At 37.4% G+C, this 25,283-nt stretch overlaps 1 protein-coding gene across 1 annotated transcript in view; it reads right to left on the bottom strand.

The window, feature by feature from the left end:
* The window catches only part of LOC150077580 (inactive phospholipase C-like protein 1), a 649,255-nt gene that overhangs the window by 214,284 nt on the left and 409,688 nt on the right, over positions 1-25,283 (bottom strand). The window contains exon 18 of the mRNA XM_090386715.1: positions 8,345-8,491. Coding sequence (XP_090242841.1) covers positions 8,345-8,491 — 147 coding nt within the window. The remainder of the gene's footprint in view (positions 1-8,344; positions 8,492-25,283) is intronic.

Genomic DNA, 25,283 nt, shown 5'->3' with positions numbered 1-25,283 from the left:
TTTTTTTTTTTAAATCCTCCTTTTTTTCATTTGCTTTCAATATGCCTTTTTTTGCTGACTTCCATTAGGACTTCTTCCTGGCTTTTTTTGAAGTACTCCACTAATGATCACTTCTCTTCTTTTACAGATTGGTAAATTTGCAAAATTCCTCCTCCACTTTCACAGTGTGAATGTCCTAGTTCTGCCCAAGTCCAATTTACAATTCCAACAGCATATTGAATGATGGGGATAGCCCAGGTATTAATGGATTTGATGGTATTCCCACTATTGAGCTTCTATTTCAGGATCTTCCTCACCCATCTGATGTATTCTTTGCTAATTGGGGGGGGGGTCTTAAATTCTGCATGCTTGATATTATCTGCTTGTAGAATTTCCAGGTAATTGTAGGCTTTGTCTGGTGTGAGGTTCCTAATATCATTATGATCAGGTATTTTGATTCCATTTGTGCACATGAATTTTCCTTGACTGATTGCAAAAGTTGCACATTTATACAGCCCAAATTCCATTGCAACATCAGAGATGTAGATCCAAATAGTACTGAGTAATAATTCAATTTCAGGTGATGACTTTCCGAACAGTTTCAAATGATCCATATAAAGAAGATGCGAAAACTTGGAAAAATGAATAATTTACACTTACACCACAAAAATAAATAATTCCCTGAAACAATTTGGTTAAGGAGATTAATAAACCCACTGTACATATAACCCAAAACCCATGTTTGAGATCACTTATCTCAAACCTTTGGCTACTCTTTTATTTGTAATAATGAAGTAGCAATGAAGAAGGTAAGCATATATTTTCTAACATTCTTAATTTTAATTAAAATGTAAACTGATAATTTTAGCTGTATACAAGTAAGGCATTAATAATTTATTACAGTAACTCACAACAATTTCACTCTATCTTCCTATTTATTTGCAATGAGATGGTGAAAATGCCAAAAAATATCTGATTTCCATGTGTATATAATTTCCAACCAGAAATAAACAGATATTTAGATCTTATGTAGTTTAAAAGTGGGTATGTCTGCCAGGGACAAAAACTGATGATGTTGTAGGGCAGGTATCACATTTTAAGGGCACAAAAGGTGATATTTTTATACACGTCGGCACTAATGACTTAACAGTAAGAGATCTGCAGATTTACTTAACCAGTAGAGGTCAATGCTGAAAAAAAGTCGCGAGTTCAGATTAAATTTGAAAGTGTCTGCAATTCTGCCCAGACAAGATAGGAGGGAGTATATAACGAGATCCCTGTCAATAAATTTGGCCCTGGAGAGATTGTGAAAAGCTCAAGGGGTAGAATTTTTTTCAGCTTGGTCTGTGCTTGCTAACAGGAGAGACTGCTTCTACAGGAATGGGCTACACTTAAATAGAAAGGGTGCAAGAATATCTACTGATGCTATCGAGGCAGTATTAGGTGGGTTGGAAAACTGCTAGATTGGGGGGGGGGGATTCACAGACTAAACGATTAATGGTAGCCACAGGCAGAGGCGAATGTGATTTTTGCACTGCTACTATTGTAATGAGCAGCAGCCTAGAGAGAAAGTTGCTGGGAGTCATCATGGAACAAGTAAATACATGGGCTGTGTTAGGATAACGAAGAGTAACAACAAGTGCATGTATACTTGCATGTACACTAATGCTAGAAGTATAGTAAATAAAACTGATGAATTTGAAGTGCTGATCAAGATATCAAAGGCAGATATTGTTAGGATTTCCGAGACTTGGTGTCACACAGATATAAGCAGTGCAGAATTGGAACTTGGGGAGTACAATGTGTACAGAGAGGACAGACGGGGTATGAAGGAAGGAGGGGTTATGCTGTTAGTTAAGAAACACGCAAAATCTAAGGAAGTACATCCAGTTGACACAGATGGACAGTGCAATGTTGAGTCTGTTTGGTGTGACATAAACACTGGGAAAGGGAAAATGTGAGCAGGAGTATGTTATAGGCCTAATGACTCTGATGTGTACAATAAACAGTCAGACGTGCAGAGAAATAGAGTGGGCCAGAAAATAAAAATGTGTTATAATGGAGGATTTTAACTTCCCAGATATTGACTGGAACTTGTGAATTGGTCACTTGCACACTAGCAATACTTTTGCAGATTTATTGGATGACTGTTCTCTACAGCAACATGTTCAAGAGGCAACCAGAGGGAGTAATACTGTTGATCTGATAATCAGATGCACTAAGAATTTGCAGATAAAGGAACCACTGGGTGACAGTGATCACAATGTACTGATGGGGGATTTAAAAGATGTAACTACCATCAAGGGTAAAGAAAAGGGCTTTTGCTTTCGTAAAGGGGTCTCAGACAGTTTTTAAATTCTATATAGAGTGGGATCAACTGATGATGTTACCAGTAGTGAATTCCAAATGGAAATTCTTCAGGGACTTAATCTTGAAGGTTACTAGTCTTTTCATACCAACTAGGAAATACTGTTCGAGGTTCAGGCATAAACGGATGTCGGATGAATTAATGAGGCTCGTGGCAGAGAAGAAAAATGCATGAGATGCATATAAATTATCAGGCAACATGATGCATATTATCATCATGCAGAAACCATAGAAATTAAATTACATGAGAATTCTGTTAATGTTAGGTGGCCATATCTCATCTCCGATGCGTGGACCTTTACGTGCATGCACGAAGACAAATAATCACTATTTAAGTTTCAGGTTTAACCCGATTCGGTAATTTTCATTCCTGTGATCACGACACACGGTCGAAAAGCGTTGTCAGCTTCAGGAAGGAAAATCGTTTTGAATATTTTCGTTAGATTCTTTTAATTGCATTAATTTGATTTTTAATTGTTTTAAATTGACTTAAATTGTTTTTTTAATTATTTAATTATTTATATTTTACTCTAATGTACCAGTAAGTTGTCGTTTTTTCCGTTTTAATTTCTGGAAGGTATCATATGGAAGTGTTCTACGTACTATATTGAGGTAAACTCCTCTTATTATTTTACAAATATTATTATCAACGTAGAACATATTGAGTATTACAGCTCTGATTCACACTATCTAATTCATTTTTTAAACTCTTATTGACTATTTCATTCACTTCCTGTCTCTCCAGTAGTAAACAATCGATACACACAATTATGGAAGATTTTTTGAATGGCTTGGTGCAAAATTACATTAAATCTACACTAAGGTACACGGCCCAAAGTTACCATATTTCTTTTCTAAAACATAGCCTTCAAAACAACATCGTTCTGAAGTTTGCCAGGGTTAATTTAAATCAAAAAATTCCAGGCATAAAACAACTAACACTGGCGACATTGCATAATATCGTTAAGCTTGCCTTAAAATCTCGATATTCGAATAAACAAAAATACCTTTCCCAGGTTAGGCAGCTTCATGATAAATTAAAAAATTATCTAGATCCGCACGACTAGTCTGTATTGAAGACCTTCATAGATTTGCAACAGGAAGCACAGGCCTCAGAAATAAAAAACAGACACGTTAATAATTTGCAAACATTATCGGATAGGTCAAGACACGTTCATGCGAATTCTAACACATTGTTGCGGGCTTGCGACCAAGTTCATACGAGTTGGGTGACAACCCCCCCACAGACACACAACGTGCTACCACAGAATGTCAGCTAGTTCACGAACACCCCCTCACCCAGTATTCAATGAACCAACATATCAACAGGTTACAAATCTTTCCTCGTGTACGCTATCTCAGGACCAGATTTCTCTTTTATCCAAAGGACTAAATTATGATATACCACCTCGAAAACTACCCAAAAAACAATGCGTAATTGATATTGAATTTAGACTTCGTAATGTTCCACAAAAAGATAACCAAGTAGTGAATAACATGAATTGAATACACAAGACAGTTCAGCTTTACGAGAACTTCGGGGAAATAAGGACATCATTATACAGAGGGCTGATAAAGGAGATACAGTGGTAATACTAGATAAACCTGATTATATTAATAAGTTAGATTCAGTTGTTTCAGATACCTCCACTTATGTTTGTTTGTTGTTTGGTTTTTAGGAGCATTAGCAACTAAGGCCATATTGCTCCGGGAATATGCGGTGGTCATTCCTTGGCCTTTCTGCATCCTCCGTATTTGGTGGTGACGGGCTTGAACCCCGGTCTAATCAAGAAGCACCTCCACTTATCTTGAAGTAGACCGGGCACTGTTTACCAATTTGGTCAATCAATACAATAAAATGTTAACCACGTATCGAAAAAATGACTACATTACTATGGCCCAGTTAAAGGAATTGAAGGCCAGAACGTACAATATTCCTGCACTTTTCGGTCAGGTAAAATTACACAAGACTGAATTTCCTATTCGACCTATTGTTTCCTACAGTAACTCGGCATTTTCATCCTTAGCCACACATGTATATAACATTATAAAACCCATCAGACAGGTAATACAATTTGGAATTAAGAACTACAATACATTATTTAATAATCTTAAAGACTGTAGACTTGGCGACAATGACAATTTATTCTCACTAGATGTTACCTTGTTATATACGAATGTAAAAACGTTGAATACACATTAGATATTATTTGGGATATGTTAAATAAAAACTTGACACGGATTAATTATACGAAGCTACCTATTAAGGAAATTTTTCACTTAATTAAACTGTTAGTTGAGGCCAACTACATCACCTTTCGAGACAAGGTGTACAAACAAATTTTTGGATTACCAATGGGTTTGAGCCTGAGCGGCTAAATGTCAGAGATCTATCTCTCAATGATTGAGCATATACATTTGACACCTTTTCGACCCCATATCACATACTATGGGAGGTATTTAGACGATGTTCTAGTTATTACTGATAGTAGTACTATCCAAGACATTTTACATTCATTTAATAATATTCATTCTAGACTCAAATTTAAATTGGAAATGGAGGATACGGATACAAAGTCATTAAACTTTCTAAATTTCATGCTTACCTGGGACTCGAATAAAATACAATTTAGCATCTATCGAAAACCTACAAACACCGGTATGCTTCTACATTATAATAGCTATCACCTGTTCACCTACAAAAGATCGATTATCTTTAATTAACTTCTAAATGCCTATAAATATTCAACGACGGAATCTGCTTTGGACTCAGAAATACAAATATTAACTAGCATTTTTCTTAAACAGGGGTTATTCCATTACCACAATAAACTGAATTAAGGTACAAGCTAAGGATAGGATACAAAATACTACACCAATCAACAATAGTAATATCAAAAAATACTTAATTTCTGTCCCATATGTTGAACAGTGGCACAAACAGCTTGACAGATTCTTTAAAGATACCGAATTTAAAACTGTAGCTAGGCCAATACGGAAGTTACACACTAGACTGAACAATCGCTCGGTTCTTTCCACGTTCGCAACACAAATTCATGATCTGGTATACATTTCTTGCGGGATTGTGACTCATCTTACCAAGGTTCAACGCGATTTTCTCTTAATATTCGTGTAAATCAACATGAAGCCTCAGTTTGTGCTTCTCGTTCAGCAGCGTCAGAATTAGCCTTCCATGCCGTTAATGAAAAACACTTTTTTATTTAACGAGGCCAAAATACTTAATGTTCAACGTAATTATATGCAAATATTAATTGCAGAAACCGTAGAAATTAAATTACACGAGAATTCTCTTAATGTTTGGCGGCCATATTTTATCTCCGATGCATGGACCTTTACGCGTATGCACAAAGACAAATAATCATTATTTAAGTTTCAGGTTTAACCCGATTTGGTAATTTTCATTCCTGTGATCACAACACACGGTCGAAAAGCGTTGTCAGCTTCAGGAAGGAAAATTGTTTTGAATATTTTCATTAGATTCTTTTAATTGCGTTAATTTGATTTTTAATTGTTTTAAATTGATTTGAATTGTGTTAAATTGGTTTTTTAATTATTTATATTTTACTCTAATGTAAGTTTACCGGTAAGTCGTCGATTTTTTTTGTTTTTTCCATTTTAATTTCTGGAGGGTATCATATGGAAGTGTTCTACGTACTATATTGAGGTAAACTCCTCTTATTATTTTACAAATATTATTATCAACATAGAACGTATTGAGTATTACAGCTCTAATTCATACTATCTAAATATCAGGCAACACAGAAGTCTATGGCAGATATAAGCTAGTCTGTAATCAAATCACAAAGGAGGTTAGGCAGGCGAAGGCAGATTACGAGAAATCTTTGGCAAAGGACACAAAAAAAAAACAGCAAAGAGTTCTTTATTTATGTAAACTCTAGAAGAAAGGGGATGAATCACATTGGTCCACTTAAGATGGTTCGACTATTGATGATCCTGCTGAAGTAGCTGATAAACTGAATGAGTATTTTGCATCTACATTCACACGTGAAGAGTTATCCAAGGAAGCAAATGCCAGAAGTTTATCAAATTCTAACGGGCAGCTAAGTGATTTTGTAATAACTGAGAGCAAAGTGGAGGAGAAATTTTTGAAGTTAAACATAAAAAAAAGGAACCTGAGGCAGATCAAATCTATCCAGTTATAAAGAAGGAAGCAGCAAAGGAAGTAAGCAAACCCTTAGCCATAATTATGAGAGCATCCTTAGAGTCAGGGAAGGTCCCCTTGGACTGGAGATGTGCAAATGTATCCCCAACTGAACAAAGATGGTTCAAAGGGTGACACAAATAATTATAGATCTGTTAGTTTAATTTCTGTTCCGGGAAAATAATGGAGTCACTGGTTAAAGGAGGTGATACAGGATCACCTAGACAAGACAGCAGTAATAACTCAGACACAGCATGGGTTTGTCAAGGAGAAGTCTTGTCTGACAAATCTGATTGAATACTATGATGTGGTCACAAAGAAACTGGATGCAAAAAATAATTTTGATATCATATACTTGGATTTCATGAAAGCTTTTCATACTATTGCACATGGAAGACAAGTACAAATTGGAGTGGTATGGTATTAAGGGCAAGTTACTGCAATGGATAAAGGGATGGTTGAGTAGGAAATGCCAGAGAGTGGTAATAAATGGACACTGCTCTATGTGGACTAATGTTATTAGTGGAGTCCTTAAAGTTCGGTGCTGGGCCCATTGTTGTTTTGTGTATTTATCAATGATATCGATGAAGTATATCAGGCTTAATGTCCAAGTTTGATGATTCAAAGGTTGGCAGAGTTGTTAATGATAGTAAAGATAGTATGCTACTGCAACAGGCTCTAGAGAAGTTAGGCAGATGGGCTGAGAAGTGGCAACTAAAGTTTAACATTGACAACAGCAACCCAAGAGAAACGTGCCAACTGTATGGTATTACACTCAGAGAGGTGGAAAATGAAAAAAAAACTGGGAGTAATTGTGCAGTCAGATATGATGTTCTCTGAACAGTGCAGACAGGCTGCCAGAGCAGGCCCTGCAGTTTTGTCAATGATATATACGAATTTTGCTAGCAGAGACAAGGAGGTGATTATCCCTTTATATAATGCAATGGTCAGGCCACATCTTGAGTACTGTATACAGGTCTGGAAGCCACATTTTAGGAAGGATGTAGAGTTGCTAGAACGAATACAGAGATGAGCAACAAGATTGGTGAGAAGAACAATGGGGTGCACTTAAGAAGAAAGGCTTAACTCCTCCAAGTTGCAGCATCTGGAGATTAGGCACCTGTGAAGTGATCTGATCAAGGTGTATAAGGCCTTTAATGGTTTGACCAGGCTCAATTGCTGATGGGATACTTCCACTTGCTCAGATTAAGAACTTGAGGGGGCATTGATTCAAACTGAGGAAAGGCAGTAGTAGAATAGATGTGCAGAAGTTTGCCTTGAACCAGCGGGTAGTTGATTGCCAGAGCAGACTTCTATCTGTTTTTGTGGAAGTTGATAGCTTAAATAAATTTAAGGCTGAACCGGACAAACATTTGAAGTGAATGGATAGGTGAAATGGGAAATGTTTTTTTTTTTTTTTTTTTTTGGCTGATGGTGTTTAAGCTTGCTTTCTTGCATCATATGCCTCAACTAATGCTAATGCTAATAATGAAGTAGTAATGGAGAAGGTAAGCATATATTTTCTAACATTCTTAAATTTAATTAAAATGTACACTGATAATTTTAGCTGTATGCAAGTAATGCATTAAAAATTTATTATAATAACTCACAACAATTTAACTCTAACTTCCCATTTATTTGCAATCACTGATGAAATGGTGAAACATACCACAAAATGCCTGATTTCCATGTGTATATAATTTCCAACCAGAAATAAACAGATCTTATGTAGTTTAAAAATGCTTCATTCCTCTTTTAATAAATTAGTTTCCATTAATTTTTTTGTACATGTCAATGAATAAGCAAATTAATTACCTGTTTGCAGACACTTCAAGGGTATAGTGAATTGACCAATGAAGTCATCACCAATAAACTCATCATCTAAAACCACCAGTCTCAGCATTGCCAGTTCAGGAACTGTAACTGTAAACTCAAAGCTCTCATCAAAAATTGGGGACTGACCTATATGGTTGAAATACTATTAATAAAATACTCAGCAATGCCATTATTAGTTGAATCATATTTTCCTGATATTTTCTACAGTTATATTACAGCCTAAAATATCAATAGCTTTTTACCAGCATTCAAAAATGAAAAAAATCTGTACTATACTTTCAGCCATGCTATAAATTTATTTTAATTACTTCCAATAGCAACAATAATGAAGTACAAATGTGCAAGTTCGGTCACGAACAATCTTCAATCTATATACAAAATCAATTAAATACACTTGCAAAGATAATGGAGTCCACTGTGGTGGACATGAATTGCAGTCTACTGTTGCTCCTTTTAGCCCTGGGAGTAAGAGCTTTTCCTCCCAGGTTTTTGGCCCCGATACGGGGAGGCAGGAGCGGTGCCACCTAGTGACCAAGTGGCTGGAAAAGTTAGTTTTTTAGTGTAAAAATTAACAAATACACTATGAAAAGAAAGGTGATTTTCCTTTCTGGGTTTTTACTCAAAGTCTGTTAAGTACAGAACTGAGGATGAGAAAAGCACTGGAAAGAAAACAGAAATAAATCACTTCGAAAGATCTCTATATATATCTTTGTAAAAATTGCTTGGAAACTATTGCATGGCACTCGGGGCCTGTTATGAAGTATTCACATGATATAATTAAAATGATGCATTAAAACTACATTGGTAGTAGAAATGATGTGTATGTGTGCATTGCCCATGCATAAACAACTCCTTCTAATAACACCTGTTAGGGCGCCTCCGTAGCCAGGTGGGAAGGAGCAGCAGTGCGTAGCACACGCTTCTTGATTAGACCGGGGTTCGAGCCCGTCACCACTAAATACGGAGGATGCGGAAAGGTCAGGGAATAACCACCGCATATCCCGGAGCAATATGGCCTTAGTTGCTAATGCTCCTAAAAACCAAATAAACAACAACAACAACAACAACATAACACCTGTTATCTGAACTTTGAAAATTTATATTAATATGTTTTTTTAATGCAAAATAAGAAAATAAACTGTACAATTATGTGAGCATTAATGTATTTTTTCTCTCTTGCAATTAATATTACTAAAAGTTTCTGTATTGCATTGGAATTGTATAATTTTACTTAGCCACAATTGAAGGCAATTTGCTGTTTTGAAACTGAAATTAGCATTAGTAGAGGGATATGATGCAAGAAAGCAAGCTTATGCAGCATCAGCCAAAAAAAAAAAAAAAAAACTCCCATTGACGTTCCAATTGCCTGTTCAGCTCAGCCTTAAAATTATTTAGGCTATCAACTTCCACAGCAAAAGATGGAAGTCTCTTCCACCAATCAACTACCCGCTGGCTAAAGGCAAATTTCTGCACATCTATTCTACAACTGTCTTTCCTCAATTGGAATCTGTGCCCCCTCAAGGTTCTTAATCTGAGCAAGATGAAGAATCCCATCAGCATTCAGCTTGCTCAACCCATTCAAGGCCTTATACACCTCAATCAGGTCACCTTGTGGGTGTCTACTCTCTAGGCTCTGCAATTTGCAGAATTTAAGCCTTTCTTGGTAAGAGCACCCCTTTGTTCCCCTCACCAATCTTGTTGTCCGTCTTTGTACTCATTGTAGCAACTCTAAAATGAAGCCTCCAGAAGCCTACATCCTATCTAAAATGAAGCCTCTAGTTGTGGCCTGACAATTGCCTTGTATAACGGGATAATCACCTCCCTGTCCCTGCTAGCAAAATTCCTATATAACATTGACAAGACTCCGTGATCTGTCCTGGCAGCCAGTCGGCACTGCTCAGCAAACTTCATATTTGACTGCACAATTACGCCCAGGTCTTTTTAATTTTCTACTCCCCTGAGTACTTTGCATTTGTCAATGTTAAACTTCAGTTGCCACTTAGCCCGTTTGCCCAACTTATCTAGATCCAGTTGGAGTAGCATACTGTCTTTACTGTCATTAACAACCCTGCCAACCATTGTATCATCTGCAAACTTCGACATTAACCTGATATACCTACATCAATATCATTGATAAATATACAAAACAACAATGAGCCCAACACCGAACCCTGGGGAGCTCCACTAATAACATTTGTCCACAAAGAGCAGTGTCCATTGATTACCACTCTCTCTCGTCTCCCGCTCAACCATCCCTTTATCCATTGAAGCAACTCACCCTTAATGCCATATCTCTCCAATTTGTACAGCAGTCTTCCATGTGCAACAGTATCAAAAGCTTTTCTGAAATCCAAGTACAGTGGATTCCGGTTATTTGGACCACCGGTTAATCGGGGCAGCCATATATCTGGGGCAAATCTCAAAAACCAGAACCCAATCAAGAAAATAGCCAGGGTTTACTTCGCTTAATTGGGACAGCATGCCATTTAATCAGGGCAGGAGACCGCAGCACTGGAGATTACCCTACGATTGTCTCCGATGGTACCACGCAGTTCGTTCGGATTTCTGGAGGTCAGAACCATAAAACAATAAAAACAATTAGCAGTCACCTGTTTATTGGGCTTTTCGGTTAGTGAAATTATCATAAATGGATAGTAAACTCGATCTTATTGAATTTGCGATAATACTGACAGCTGGAATTCTGTGGGTTATTATGGTAAAATGTGTTTACACTTCCATGAAATCTTCAATCATACAAAGAAATTAATTTTCAGCTCTTCTCTTCATTCCTATTTTTAAAGCTTTGTAACTTGTTGCTCCGTTCCCACTTGCGCGTATTGTGTTACTTGCAATTTGTGTGTGCCGTGTTCTTTGTTATTGATTGCTTATCTTTTTACTGTTTTAAATTTTAACCCCTACCCACAAACGTCAGTGAACAGAAATGTCAACTAGTGTAGTTAGTATGTACATATTAATTATTCCGATTATCACGTATATTCTTCCGATTATCACGTATATTCTTCCGAATTTCACGTATCATTTAATTTTTTAATTGGTAAAGTAATAAAGGGTAAATTTGTGCTTTATAGCCTGTGGATAATATTCCTTTTATAGCCTGTGGATAATATTCCTCCTATTTTCGCTAATTAGAATCGCTGTTTAATAGAATTAAAATTCAACTCATAAACGTGATCACAATGACTGGCACTTACTGCACATCGTATAGTGAACGGTACTTTACTATGGCGAGTTCGTCGTAACGTGATTTGATTGTACAGTGAACTAATTGTAAAGGGGGGGGGGGATACATTGTATTTTTAACTATTTATGTGAAACTTCGGATTGTTGTTGTTGTTGTTTGGTTTTTAGGAGCATTAGCAACTAAGGCCATATTGCTCCGGAATATGCGGTGGTCATTCCTTGACCTTTCCGCATCCTCCATATTTGGTGGTGACGGGCTCGAACCCCGGTCTAATCAAGAAGCGTGTGGTACGTACTGCTGCTCCTTCCCACCTGGCTACGGAGACGCCAAACTTCGGATAATTGGGGCAGCAGCTTAATCGGGCCAAAATGCACTAGTCCCGATGTGTCCCAAATAATCGGAATCGACTGTACTTATATTAAAATTGCATTTGCTGATCTTGATAAGAGTGCAAATAAATAAAAAAAATACATAAATCTTCCCTTTCAAATAAACACACACAACAACAGTGTATATAAAATAGAGTAATATACAGAAACCTTCCCTTGTAGATAATGGAATCCATATGAGATGAGGAAAAGTAAGACAACTACATCAAGATTTAGAATTATTGAGAAGAGAAAAAGAAAAATTATTTAATGAAAATCAAGATAAGGATGATATTGATTTGAAAGTTATAAGAATGAGAAACAATTAAGCAGTAAAAAAAAATATTATATCAGAAGGAATACCAACTTAGAAAATTAAATGCTAAAATTAGGTTGCTAAAAGAAGAAATCGCTGATATTGAAGGAAAAATGGAAAAAAATTTCGTAAATTAAAGGTATGTATTTTCCTCATTGTTTTCCTTTTTTTATAAATGGGTGAAATACTAATTAGTTCTAAACAAATATCAAAGTGTTTAAGATTATATTCAGATATACCTTTTATGTTTGATAATTCTTATGAAATTGCATTAACCAAGTTAAATACATATTATTCGTGGTTTAAAGAGTAATCAGTATGATAATAATCACTTCAAGCATTCTGATTGTCGTGAATGAAAATTAATTTCCTAATGATTTATGAATTAAATTTCTTTAATGATTTATGAATTAAATTTCTTTAATGATTTATGAATTAAATTTCTTTAATGATTTATGAATTAAATTTCTTTAATGATTTATGAATTAAATTTCTTTAATGATTATTTAAAACTTCATTTTGATTCAGAAAAACCACCTATTGTTTATGATAGTAATTTGTCTGCAGAAAATTCTTAGTTAAATTAGATGAAGGTTATGAAATTCACTTTTCAGACGGAAAGTTAAATATTAGCATAAGTTGAGGCATACGATTCAAGAAAGCAAGCTTATGCAGCATCAGCCAAAAAAAACCCTCCCATTTCACCCATCCATATTGTGTTAGGGTTTGAGAAAAGGATATATAAAGATAGAATAAATTAAGGTAAGGTATACACCTAATATTTCTTTTGGAGTAGATAAAATATTAGTACAATGTTCAGTTGTAAAAGGAGCTAATGATAGTGGCATTCAATCTGATGAATATATAACTTTAAACCTACAAGCTATCCATTTGCTACTATAATTGAAAACCTAACCCACAATCATATTTTCCTCTCAATAAAACAACATTTAATGAAATAGTTATTCCACTAACAGATGAATATGGAAGATCAATTAACTTAAATGGAGATGATTTATATCTTATGTACTAATATATGTAGAAAGTATAATGACTTATTATATGAGCTGATTGAGAAGGTTAATCTTATTTTAAATAAATATAACTAAAATAAATAATTCTTAACAGAAACAAACAGCTTTATTACAAAACTCATCCTTCAATCTATAAATATATTACTGGAAGTGGTATTATATTTGATACAATTAAAGGATTAATTAACTTATTTAGTATACTCAATAAATTTCTTTATTTTTTTCTAATACTTCAACTTATTTATTATTTTATTATTTTTGTTGCTTTTGATTTATTCAGGCAACCCTGTCTTATTTTATATTGTTAACCCCTGGCCATTGCACCGTGAAGGGCAGTTGTAACCACACAATTATGTAAATCATCATCTCTATGTTGCAATAAAGATTTCTCTCTAAAAAAAGAATTAATAATGCTTGGTAAGAAAGGACTTGACATGGTTACAGATAAGGCTACAGATGTTAACTGATAAAGGTAAACAACTGATTAATAAATTAAGTGATAAAAACAAAGCAATATTTGAAATGTTAGTGAAAGGTGGAGGGTTTAAATTATAAAAACAGGACTATGAACGAGCTGATGCTTCAAACCGAATTCCAAGTTTACTCAGCATCCTTATGTTTCTGGCTATGAAGATGTTGGTTAATGTCACTCCTACCTCCATGGGCAACAAAAAAATAAACATTACAATTTTGACAAACCACTTTTGTTATATCACTATACCAATTGTCTAGTTTAATAAATTTGAATTCTTTTTGAAGGAATTCATTAAATATGTAATTTCTCCTTTTTGACATTTTAAATTTTGAGACTTAAAACTTCTAAAATTATTAAATAAAAACTTTCAAGCGTGTGTATGCAACAACCGACAATCACACAGAACAAATGCCGACTGCAGACTACTGACACGCAACACTGTACTGATGTTAAAAGCCTATGACAAAAATTGTTGGTCTCTTTCAGTTGTGGTGGTAACCATAATCAGATGGAATTCTTGGAATTCAATCGATGCGCCTCTACCTGCGGTTACATGAATGACTACTACCTACGATGGCAGGCATCCTACAATTAATCATGATTATAGGTTATGTTGCACCAATACATGAGCATTTTTTAATTTTTTTTTTTAAAAATGGGACAAAAATGGATCCAGAATTAACAAAATAAAATGATACTACCCTATCGTTTTAGTAACCGATGGTTTTTTTTTTTTTTTATGTAAACCCCAAACACAAGAGTTATTAGAACCTATAGTACTTAGTACCATGCTTGGGTTGGAGGTTGAAAAGACGGAAGAAGATATTTGTTGATATTGGACTTGAACTTCTGTAGACTGTAATTTTCAGGAAATACGTATGAAGGAAGGTTGTTCCAGAAAATGGCAGTTGAATGAATAAACGAGGAAGATGAAAAGTTGGTTCTGTAAGTTTGAAGTTGGACAGTAAATGGATGTTGGCTGGTGGCGGCACGTGTTCGGACTGTTTTGAAAGACAGAGCAGGAATTATAGAAGCCAATTCAGAAGAAGTATCTGTAGGAAGTATCTGTAGAAGAGGCATGCAACAAAAACAGTACGTCTATGAGACAGCGCGTGGAGAGACTCTATTAGAGATGAATCATTAATTAACCTAACTGCCCTCTTCTGAATGAAATCAAGAAGCCTGAGAGAGGTTTTGGGAGCACCACCCCAGATGTGGGAACAATATTCCATGCCAGGGCAGATTTGTGATTTATACAGAGTGAGCAGCTGTTTGGAAGAAAAGTAACACCGAGAACGAAAGAGAAAACCAAGTTTTTTTTAGATGCAGAGGAAGCAATATTTGTAATGTGCTTGTGCCAAGAGAGATTAGAAGTCAGGGTAATCCCCAAAAGATATATATATCATTTTGCCTAGAAATCGGTGTGTCACTAAAGACAAGCATAGGAGCAGAAGAATTCTTTCTGCGAGATATAAGACAAGAGTGAGTTTTAGAAGGGTTGAAATCAACTAAGTTGTCTTTGCCCCACTGGAGAATTACCTGAAGATCAGCATTTAAGGAATTGGTAGCAGATTTTTGAGAAATTGAAGCTGATTGAACAGAGCAATGTGCTATCATCGGCAAAACTATGGATAGGATTTCCAGTCAATGGAAGAAGGTCATTAATATACAAGAGGAAAAGAGTGGGGGAAAGAACTGAACCTTGGGGTACACCGATGTTAGTGGAGAAGTTAGAAGACAGAGAGCCATCTACCATCACCCTCCGTGAGCGATCAGAGAAAAAACTGGATAACCAATTACTAAAAACAGTTGGCAAACCATAAGATGGAAGCTTGTTTAGAAGACCTTTATGCCAAACACGATTGAAAGCCTTTGAGATGTCAAGAGCAACTACTTGTGTTTCACCGAACCTTTCCATTGAATTAGTCCATAAATGGGTAACATAAGCCAGAACATCACCAGTGGATCGACACTGACGGAATCAATACTGGCGATCATTGATCAGATGGAAGGCTTCTAGGTAGTTTAAGAGTTGGCAGTTAATTGATTTCTCCATTACTTTAGAGAGAGTAGAAGTAATTGCAATGGGATGATAACTGGATGGGAGGGATTTGTCACCCTTTTTAGGAACTGGCTGGATAAGAGCAAATTTCCAAGCAGAAGGAAAAACACCTTTGGAATAAGAAAGTCAAAAAAGGCAGCAAAGAATAGGAGTAAGTTCAGGAGCACAGGTTTTGAGAACAAGTGGAGAAATACCATCGGGACCTGGAGCTTTCTTAGCATCAAGATTCGTCAAAATCCTTCTGACATCCTTTTGACGGAAGACCACAGGAGGTATTGAATGGAGCATGTTGGGAATGGCGAGAGGTGTTTTATCAAGATCATTAATATATGAGTTAGAAGAAAAATGGGATGCTAGCAGGTCAGCTTTATCCTTGGCTGAAGTGACAACAGAACCATCTGGTTTGGACAGAGGTGGGAGCAGAGATGGGCAAAAGTTGCGGCCAATAGCTTTGGCAAGGGACCATAAGGTTCGGCTCGGCTACCATTAGGCCAAGAAGCAAGTTTTCTACTCTTAGCCTGTTCAAACTCTAGTTTGGACTGATTAATAACTGCTTTAAAATTGTTGCGAGTTTGGTGTAGGCAGAAAATGAAACTGAAGAATTAGAAACAAGCCAATTACGATATGCAACATTCTTCTCTTGAACAGCCTTAGCATATTTATTGGAAAACCAAAGTTTAGATAAAGGATGAGATTTTAAAGTGGAGTGTGGGATAAAGGATTTCATTCCTGCAAGAATAATTTCACTGACACGATCTGAGCAAACGTTGACATCTGAAGTTTTGAAACAGTAATCCGACCGAGGAAAAGAAGAAAAGAAATTTCGCAGGTCATCCTATTTTGCATTCTTGTAATGGCAAACAACACGAGGTTGGCTGTATGATTAGGATTGTCCGGCATTCTTGTAGGTAAATGAACAATCTGTGCAAGGTCATTAGTAATTGCGAAAGGCTCAGCATCTCAACAAGCTGGGTCAGCGTGACTAGAAAACAGAAGCCAGCTGGAGATTTGAACATTAAAATCACCAAGGAAAATTACCTCACTGTTAGGAAAGTTGGACTGGAGAGAGTCAAGTTGCAAAGAGAGGAAGTCAAAAAGCTCCAAGTGATTAGTGGAGAGATTTTAAGCTAGAGAAGATCAAAGAGAGTAGATTCCAAATTGCCAAGTCTCTGACAGGGAATATCAGAACGGACATATGCACAAGTACCACCTTTAAGGCGAAAGGAATCGTACAGCAAATAATTTGGGCATCTGAGATGAGCAGTAGTTGATTCAACCGATAACTGAGATTCTGTCAGAAAAAGTACATGGGGTTTGGAAGATGGCAAGTGGAAATGGACATCATTAAGATTAGAATTGAGACCACATATATTTGTGAAATGAATTAGGAAGTGCTTGGGAGGTTCAGATCTTTTTGCAGATAAGCTTGCTCTATTAGTTTGACAATTCATGGTGTATTCAATAGTAAGAAAAAGTGGGTGGGACATGCTGTATGAAGTAATGAAATTTTTGGATATGGCATACACATGGTAAGAATATACCCAGATCCTTGATATAAATTGGCCTCGACAATGCTCCCCGCATACACACCACTCGGACTCCCTCCGGTCACTATCTGGCAGAGTAGAGGTAGCAAGATTATACACTAGCTGATCCAGAAGCCTCCTAGAGAGTTACCAATAGGTTCGGTCCGGTGTACTAACTAGCGGCCGGCCTGTGAACACCGTTTTAGAGCTGTACCCTCGAAATGTAAGGAATATTTGATCTCGCCACGATGTTCATCATAACCTCAAAAGTCATCAATCATACTGCATGATGGAAGAGATGGGGAAGGGTTGACCGGAACTTAGCTCTAGGGACTAAACATGGGTTCCACCACTTCAAGGGTAGTATCGTTTTGTTTTTTTTTTGTTTTTTTGCTATGGCCCAGCTACCCCATCGTTTTAGTAAATGATGAGGTAGCTAGGCCATAGAAAAAAAAAACAATACTATCCCGTTCAAAACGGGACATATGGTCGGCCAACCCTTATAGATATATCAACTGAATACTATGAATTTCATCATTATCTAAAAAGAAATGTAAATGTTAAGGAGCTTTCAAAATATATAATTTTTGTGCAAGATTTTGATATGTATTTTTTCCTTCATGGACGATACTTTCACATACAAGGATATTAAACCTTGATACACTACAGTTAATGAAAATCCAATTGTAACATTAGAAAATGGTTTTAATATCTTTTAAAGGATGGAACTTATCATAAATAATAAAACTATAACTGATATCTCATATGTTGGTATAAAAACATTAGCTGAAAATTTAGTGACTTTCTCAGATGGTTATTCCAGATCTAGTGCTACTAATATGTTTTGGTATCCTGATACCTCAAATACTTTAGATCTGAATAGACTTAATGGTACTACAGATCCATCCAAAGACTTAACAGTTGCACAAATAGCCTTAAAAATAAAAAATAATGAAAATTTTAATGGACTGTAAACAACTAGAATTAACAAAATAAAGAAAGCGTGCATATATTGGTTATTACTCAATAAAGTTTTTGGGTTTTTATTATTAGTATTATTATTATGAGCCATATGGTGCAAGGAAGCCTGAGTCTTATGCTGCACCAGCTAAAAAAAATTTGAGTACGAGAGAGAGAGAGAGAGAGAGAGAGAGAGAGAGAGGTAGGCGGGAATCACCAAAAGAGAGAAGAATGATGATATCCAGCTCAAGATCCTGGGTGTACCAAGCCCATACTCACCAGATGTGAGCCCCTGGGTTTTGCAGAGATGTCAAAAACGTTTGCACAGGAGTTGAAATCAGATTTGAATTAGATAGAAATTCAGATGAAAATATATTAATCACTACAGAAAACATTAAGAAATATAAATTTCAGTTAGAAAAGTTATCTTCATGGCTTCCACAAGTTAAACCCTCATTAACCACAGAAAGTAAATTTTTACAAAATATTATATCAGGAAAAACTGTTAATTTGTTATGAGAGTTTGGTAGTGTGTATTTATCTATTGAAATGAATAATTACGGGCGCACTTGCTTAGTTTATAATACAGAGAAATCACCTTCACACATTTTCATAATGGTTTAGAAATCAGATAGGTTTCAAAATAGGTTTAATTTGAATTTAGAATTGTGTTATTTTGAGGTGTCAGAAAAAAAATATCTATATGAACAATTTAGAATAAATTATGAAGATTGTATATAAGTTTTCTAGCTGCAATGATAAAAAAAAGATATACATTGTGATAAAGGTGTCATTGTTTATTATTTTTGGTTCAAAAACATATATCCAATAATAAATTTTATGACAGTAAACACTCCAACTATTAATATGTGAACAGAGGCATATGATGCTAGAAAGTAAGCATATACAGCATCAGCCAAAAAAAAACAAAGCGCACACACGTCCCATTTCACCCATCCATTCACTCCAAAAGTTTGTTCAGTTCTTCCTTGAATTTATTTAACCTATCACTTTGACAACGACCGATGGAAGTTTGTTTCAGCAATCAACTACCCACTGACTAAAGGCAAATTTCAGCACATCCATTCTACAACTGTCTTTCCTCAATTTAAGTTTATACCCCCTCAGGTTCATAATCGGAGCAAGAGGAAGAATCCCATCAGCATTGAGCCAGGTGTTGCTTGGTGAGATGTCGACTTCTGTAGCTGCTGCAAGCTGATAAGTTTTCATTGAAGTATAATCGTATTTTTGATTAATTGCATATTAATTTGTTTTACAAATACATTAAATAGGCTTAGCGGCATTTGTTAGCTTATTTTTTTAAATTTAGCTAGTGATTTTGTAAGTTACAACTCCTACTGCTATCATAGGAGTATTTTTGCAGGAATATTGTAGCATAACCAGTAGCTCAGAAGAATCATAGGGTTTAAATTGTAATAAGTATTTTGAAGGGTTTAATCACCTTTTGGTCACATATCTATTATATTTTTTGATTAGTTAACATATTAATTTGTGTTTTACAAATAGGTTAAATAGGCTTAGTTAGCAATTTTTTTAAAATTTAGCTAATGGCTTTGTAAGTTACAAATTGCTACTCTTACCGCTTTTGTATCAGTGTTTTGGCTGGAATATCAAAGCGTAGAAGGCAAGTATGGGCTTAACACACCCAGGGTCCTAAGCTGGATATCATCATTCTTCTCTTTCTTGGTGATTCCCTTCTACTTCTCTCTCTCTCTCTCTCTCTCTCACCCGCCCCCCCTTCTTGGAAAAAATCAAACAGGATGTGAGCGATCAACAACAAAGCACAAAGAATATGGTCAATATGGAACCAGAGTAGGAACAGCATACCAAGGAACCAGAGGAGGAAGAGCAAAAAGAAATACAACCCAGAGTAGCTGAAGTGGAAAGAGATGAAGTCATGATATCCAGAATAGAAGATGAGTGGAAGAAGGCCCTAACAGAATTCGAAGGAATGGACCCCACAAGGACCCAAGTTATACCTAAGCAGAGGCCAAATAAAATCCTGTGGAGAATAACAGACCACCTCAATCAGCAAATAATGCCACATTACCTTGACAACAATGGTGCGATGCTGAAGGCTATCCACACAGCCATATACTGGGCTGCCATAGCAGCCACTAGGATTAATGGAAAAGAAACGAGAGACCGGCAGCAGAAGAACCGAAAACAAAGGGAACCACCAGCCTGGAAAAGAAGACTTCAGCAGAAGATAGAAGAATTAAGAGTCAAAATAGGTCAGTTGACCCAATACCAACAGGGTAATAGAAGTAAGAAATTGATGGAAAGGTGAAGAGCATCCTCAAGAGAGACAGCGTCCATGGCAAACATGAGACCAGAAATCAGATGTTGTTTGCTTGTTACTTGGTTTTTAGAAGCATTAGCAACTAAGGCCATATTGCTTCGGGGATATGCGGTGGTCATTCCCTGACCATTCCACATCCTCCGTATTTAGTGGGCATGGGCTCAAACCTCGGTCTAATCAAGACGCATGTGCTACGCACTGCTGCTCCTGCCCAACTGGCTATGGAGGCGCCCCAGAAATCAGAGAATAGGAGAATACTTGGACACACTGAAGCAGAACCTCCTCGCACTCAGCAAGAGACTACGCCGATACAAAGAGAGCTCCCAGAGGAAAATAAACAACTGAATCTTTGATGAGGACCAAAGAGATTGTCTTCTGAGAAGAAGACAATCGAGGAGTTCTGGGAAAATATCTGGAGCAGTGAAGTAAGACATAATAGCAGAGCAGCCTGGATGGAAGTAGAACGGAAGAAAACCAAAGACATGCAAGAGATGAGAGAGTGGGAGATTCGAGAAGAAGAAGTAAAACAGTCGATCAGGAACATCCACAATTGGTGAACCCCAGGAATTGATAGCATCCACAACTACTAGTACAAGAAGCTCACCTGCACACACAAGCACCTAGCAGATCAGTTCACTCGAATGATAAGGCACCCAGAGACAATCCCGAAGTTTCTCACTGAAGAAGTCACATATCTGAAGCCTAAAGATGAAGATACAAGAAATCCGGCAAAATACAGGCCAATCACCTGCCTCCAAATGATGTACAAGATCCTGGCCAGCTGCATAACCAAGAAGATATCAGACCACTTAGAGAGTCAGAACATAATGGCTGAATGGCAGAAAGGATGCAGGCGGAGGAGCAAAGGATGCAAGGAGCAATTAACGATAAATGCCACAGTTATGGAACAAGCCTACAAGAAGCACAGCAACCTATACATGGCCTACATAGATTACTGCAAGGCCTTCGACTCTGTACCTCATCGCTGGCTAATAGAGACCCTGAAGATCTACAAGGTCAATCCGATAGTGAAAAACTTCCTAGGGGCAACAATACCAAAATGGAGTACCACAATTAAGGTCGAGAACATCACAACCAGGCCAATCCCCATCACAAGAGGAATCTTTCAGGGAGATGCTCTGAGCACACACTGTGGTTCTGTCTAGCATTCAACCCTCTATCCACCATGCTTAATGGCAGCAAGTGTGGATATAAACCTCAAAGAAGGAAGAAAGAACCTGTATACCCTCACTCACCTGATGTACATGGATGACATCAAACTCTACATGGCAACCAAGAAGCAACTCCAGTAACTACTCTGGATCACCGAAGAATTCAGCAAGGACATCAGGATGGAATTTGGTCAGAACAAATGCAAGAACCACGCACTGCACCAAGGAAAATTAGTCAGCCAAAACTACCAGTTGCTGACTGGTAAAGCGAACAAACTTATGACAGAAGGAGAGACCTACAAATACCTAGGGATGATGCAGGCTCAGCAGTTAGAGCACAAGGAAATCAAGTGCCTGACTAAAAAATATCATCAGAGACTCAGAAGCCTGCTGAAAGCAAAATTGAATGGAGGGAACACAGTTAAAACCATTAACACCTATGCAGCTCAAGTACTAACATAAGCCTTCAGGGTCATAGACTGGACTAACACCGAGCTAGAGGATATCATGCGAAAGACAAGGACAATGATGATAAAGAGCCACCAACACCACCCAAAATCAGCAGTGGAGAGACTAACAATAGCTATGAAAGAGGGAGGAAGGGGCCTGATAGAGCAACAGAAAACAGCGATAGTTAACCTGAAGGATTACTTTGAGAACAACACGGCACCACTCCACCAGGCCATAAGGAAGATAGATAAGTGGGATACCCCAATCAACCTAAGCAAGGAACCCCCTCCCACCCAGACGGAAAAAGAAACAAAGCTAGAAAGATGGGCAAAGAAGACACTCCATGGCAGACACTACAATGACTTCCATCAAGATCACATCAATAACATTGCTTCCAATGCATGGTTCACAAGCGGGACGCTCTTTCCCGAGACTGAAGGATTCATGCTGGCCATCCAAGACCAGGTAATCAACACCAGAAACTATAGAAAATACATTGCAAAGGAGCCCGGAATGTCAGACACATGTCAACGATGCCACCTGGCCTCAGAAACAATCCAACACATCACCACAGGGTGCAAGGTGATCACCCAGACTCAGTACACTCATAGACACGACCAGGTAGCAAGGATAATACATCAGAAGCTAGGGAGGAAATACCAGTTGACCAAAGAAAGTGTACCATACTACAAGTAGTACTAGGCAGTACTAGAGATCCGAACCCACAAGCTGTACTGGGACTGCAGCATAATAACGGATAAGATCATCCCGTACAACAGACCGGACATAACCCTTGTGGACAAGATAGAAAAGGCTACCTACCTGATTGACATAGCAGTGCCCAACACTAGCAATGTCCAGAAAACCCATGAGGAAAAATTAGGAAGTACACGAACCTGAGACATGATGTCAAGGAGTTGTGGCATATGCAAGAAGTAATGATCATCCCAATCATTGTGTCAACCACAGGTATGGTGCCAAAGACTCTACATAGCAGCCTAGCAGCAATAGGTCTCCCAGAGAACACCTACAAGGAACTCCAGAAAGTTGCAATCCTGAACAACTGTAGGATAGTCAGAGAGTTCCTCGACCAACAGTAACACCAGACATTACAACCACCCTGTGTACTTGGTAGCAGTACCTGTCATGGAGTGTAATCCCCCAATCAGGGAGAAATAATATAACAATAATAATAATAATAGTAGTAGGGTTTTAATTGTAATAAATACGTATTTCGAAGATTTTAATCACTGTTCGGGCATGTATCTTTTTTATTTAGCTAACGATATAACTAATTTAGCATTGTGATTGTTACTGTATAGCGTACCATGATAACGTATATCTTGAATTTAATAGCTAACATATAACGTAAAACTACATAGTGGAGTACATATTACTGCATTAGCTTAGTATAGGGGGTTCGAGCCCATCACCACCAAATACGGAGGATGCAGAAAGGTTCAGAGAATGATCACCACATATCCCGGAGCAATATGGCCTTAGTTGCTAATGCTCCTAAAAACACAAAAAAAAAAAAAAAACAAACAAACAAACAAACAAGCTTAGTATAGTATTGTATAGTAAATTAATCAATTAAATTTATTAACCTTATTAATTTTATTTGTTAATTAATTAAATCATATTTAAACAGAAATCATGTCCCAGACAGCAAAGCAACGTGCACAAAGTAGTAGGAGTGCTGTGGACTGGGGGAGAACTGAAGGGGGCAATTTTCTGATGCATCACAGCCTAAAGAAATGTGCAACTTATAAAATATTTGCAGACCTTTATGGGACAGGACATGATGTTGCCAAGAGGTGCAAGGTCTTTGTGTGTGCTCGATGTAAGCAGTGTAAAGAGGGTAGGTGCCATCTCAGCATTGTTGTGGGACTTTATGACAGCTTGAAGGACAGGGCAGATGCCCTCGAATGACTTAAATTAGGGGACTCATCAACCTCTCAGCTGACCACATTAATGCCAGAGCTTGCACTTGATCATCAAGCTGTTGTTGTTGTTATTTAGGAACATTAGCAACTAAGGCCATATTGTTCCGGGAATATGCGGTGGTCATTCCCTGACCTTTCCGCATCCTCCATATTTGGTGATGACGGGCTCGAACCCCGGCCTAATCAAGAAGCGTGTGCTACACTGCTGCTCCTTCCCACCTGGCTATGGAGGTGCCAAATCATCAAGCAACACAGTGGCAACTTTCAGGGCACAATGCATTGGTCCCACAGGAGCTAGTTATTTTCTGTGACTCTACTGTCAGGGAGACGGGAAATATATTGTGCAAAAAGGATAGGTGGAATAGGACCAGGGTGTCTGCCAGTGGCATAAGTTGATGATGTCATAGAGCATATATCTTTTAAGGGCACAAAGTGTGATATTGTTGTACATGTTGGAACAAATAACATTAAAAATAGAAGATCTGTGGACTCACTTAACAAGTACAGGTTAATGTTGAAAAAAAAGTCGCAAGTTAGTGATAAATTTGAAAGTGTGTGTAATTCAGCCCGGATATGATAGGAGGGAGTATATGATGAGAGCATTGTCAATCAATTTGGCTGGAGAGATTATGCAAGGCTCATGGGTTTGAATTTTTCTGAGCGTGGTCTGTGCTTGCTAACAGGAGAGATTGTTTCAACAGGGATAGGATACAATTAAACAGAAATGGTGCTGTTGTTGTTGTTTGTTTGGTTGGTTTTTAGGAGCATTAGCAACTAAGGCCATATTGCTCCAGGATATGCGGTGGTCATTCCTTGACCTTTCCGCATCCATCCTCCGTATTTGGTGGTGACGGGCTCAAACCCCGGTCTAATCAAGAAGCGTGTGCTCCTTCCCACCTGGCTACGGACGCGCCCAGAAATGGTGCAAGAATATTTCCCGATGCTATCAACGCAGTGTTAGGTGGGTCGGAAAACTGTTAGCTTGGGGGAATTCACAGACTAATAGATCAACAGTAGCCACAGGCAGAGGTGAAAGTGATTCTTGCACTGCTTCTATTGGAATGAGCAGCAGCCCGGAAAGCAA

Source organism: Mastigoproctus giganteus, chromosome 12, assembly GCF_048544385.1.
Source record: "Mastigoproctus giganteus isolate SK-2022 chromosome 12, ASM4854438v1, whole genome shotgun sequence".
NCBI lineage: Eukaryota > Metazoa > Arthropoda > Arachnida > Uropygi > Thelyphonidae > Mastigoproctus > Mastigoproctus giganteus.
The sequence above is the reverse complement of the archived record's forward strand: the minus strand, read 5'-3'. Positions and strand labels throughout refer to the sequence as shown.